This window comes from Ciona intestinalis, chromosome 1 (genome assembly GCF_000224145.3).
Source record: "Ciona intestinalis chromosome 1, KH, whole genome shotgun sequence".
NCBI lineage: Eukaryota > Metazoa > Chordata > Ascidiacea > Phlebobranchia > Cionidae > Ciona > Ciona intestinalis.
In genome coordinates this window covers 3,547,190-3,549,211 of record NC_020166.2, presented here as the reverse complement: position 1 = coordinate 3,549,211, position 2,022 = coordinate 3,547,190, and the positions used below count along the sequence as shown (strand labels likewise).

The 2,022-nt window shown below is 30.4% G+C and overlaps 1 protein-coding gene across 2 annotated transcripts in view; it reads left to right on the top strand.

Moving 5' to 3' along the window:
- The window catches only part of LOC100181771 (gamma-tubulin complex component 6), a 21,527-nt gene extending 19,707 nt beyond the window's left edge, over positions 1–1,820 (top strand). For both annotated transcript variants that reach the window (XM_026836168.1, XM_026836172.1), the window contains exons 25-27: positions 481–596; positions 1,194–1,303; positions 1,627–1,820. In XM_026836168.1, the coding sequence (XP_026691969.1) occupies positions 481–596; positions 1,194–1,303; positions 1,627–1,798 (398 nt within the window). In that variant the 3' untranslated portion in view covers positions 1,799–1,820. The remainder of the gene's footprint in view (positions 1–480; positions 597–1,193; positions 1,304–1,626) is intronic.
- The last annotated feature ends 202 nt before the right edge of the window (positions 1,821–2,022 follow it).

The window sequence follows — 2,022 nt, the reverse complement described above, 5'->3', positions numbered from 1 at the left end:
CAAGTTTTGTTAAACATAAATATATAGTTGTCATTTTTATACTGATTTTAGCACGTACAATTCCAACGTGTTGATCTTTATACCTTACTTTATCCTCGCGTAGCCGGAAAATGACAGTTGATAAAACGGGTGTTCTGTTTCATACACTTCTTGCCAGCTTACGAATTACTAAGTATGTTACTTTGTGGGTGATTATTTTTTTTTTGGGGGGGGGGGGTTATTTTTTAGATGGCCGAAAATTAGGACAATCCATTAGTAAATGCTGAGTGCAGCATCGACGAGCTTTAAACCCATTACCTCTGGGTTAGAAGCAGGCCTGCTAACCAATTGCGCCACGGCGCTGGACAGAATATGAATATTTCCTGTTTTCCTATAACTTAATGACATAATAAAATTTTCAAACTTTATTTTGCCTGTGAAAACACTGTAACATAAAAAAAAAAACTTTAAGTACTAAATGTTTTATATTATATTATTTAGAATCCGGTGTCACTTCCTTGTTCCGGTTGACTGCATCGGAGCTTCGTATACTACATATCTATCGACATGAGATGCATAATTTTGTGAAGATAATGCAAGGATATGTTTCAACACAGGTCAAATATTTTTCATGTTGATTTGAAAATTTTTACCTTACTAAGTTTTTTTTTTTTTAAGTTACAAGTTACATTCATACCGATATTAAGCTTCATACTATTCGTACAATATTAGGCTTTCATATTGTTTATTTTCTTACGATATTACGCTTTCATATGAAGGAATTTTTATCGTACCAAGTTTTGTTATTTTTAACTATGTGTAAATTTGAAAAGTACATTTTTAGCATAGCTAATGTCACCTTTAGGCTGTCTAACTGTCAGAAGTATATAAAAAGATACAAAAAATTACAAGAGTTAAAGTTAAGAACTTAATATCTTTTGTGAGTACACATGAATTGTATATAATAACTGCATATATAGTAGGGTGGGGAAGATGGGACACCTTTACCCTATAATATCAAATACCTTAATAGTGTTTTAAATTATGGGAGTCGTAAGGTTAGGCTACTGTTTTATAAGTCTTTTAATGTACTTTGTTTACTACCAAATGGGGAGGTAATAGAATGGAAAGGTGTCCCATTTTACTCCACCCCACTATAGTAAAGAAATTTTGATAGAAAAGAAAAGTTCAATATTTTATTTCTATGTTGCCAGGTTCTTCATGTTTGTTGGAAAGAATTTCTTGATTCGTTGCAAACAAACGTCACCAACCTCGAAGATATTTATCTTCGTCACTCGGAATATATCCACAAGTGTGTCTTGAGGTTCGTGTTGTGTTTTCTGTTGTTTTTTTTTGCAGTTTTATATTTTTTATGTTCTGTTTATTTATTTAAAAAAAAATTTTTCTATTTTTTTTTGTTGTTTATTTATTTATTTATTTTTGTTCAATTTTAAGGTTAGTGATTTTTTATTTAAATTTTAAATTGAGAGATTATTTTAATAAACCTTTAAAACAGTATAGAGATTTTGTATTTAGTTTTAAATTAAACCATTTTTTATTCAATTTTAAATGTCAAGATTTTTTTAAATTTTAAATTGAAAGAGTTTTTTATTTAATTGTGAATTAGAATATTTTTTTGACACCTAGATGCCTGCTCACCCCGAAGGCACAAAGTGTGTTCAATTTGATACGAGATGCATTGAAATGTATCCTGAGATTCCATAAACAACTCTCTTCTCCAAAATCTGCAACATTTCGTGCTTTAAAACAAACATACCTTGAATTTTCAAGATTGTCAAACTTTTTATACAAAGGTTAGTACCAACTGTCTTTATATTAATTTCTTTTTTAATTTTATTTAAATTCTATTTTTGTAAATGTAACTATGTTAGTGTTGACACTGGCAACTTATTGCGGAAGCATGCTTGTTGATGATACTAATATATTATATTGGGTGATGTAGCACAGTTGGTTAGCGAGCCTGCCTTTAACCCAGAGGTAATGGGTTCAAGTCTCGTCGCTTCTACCATTGTGGGCGTATGT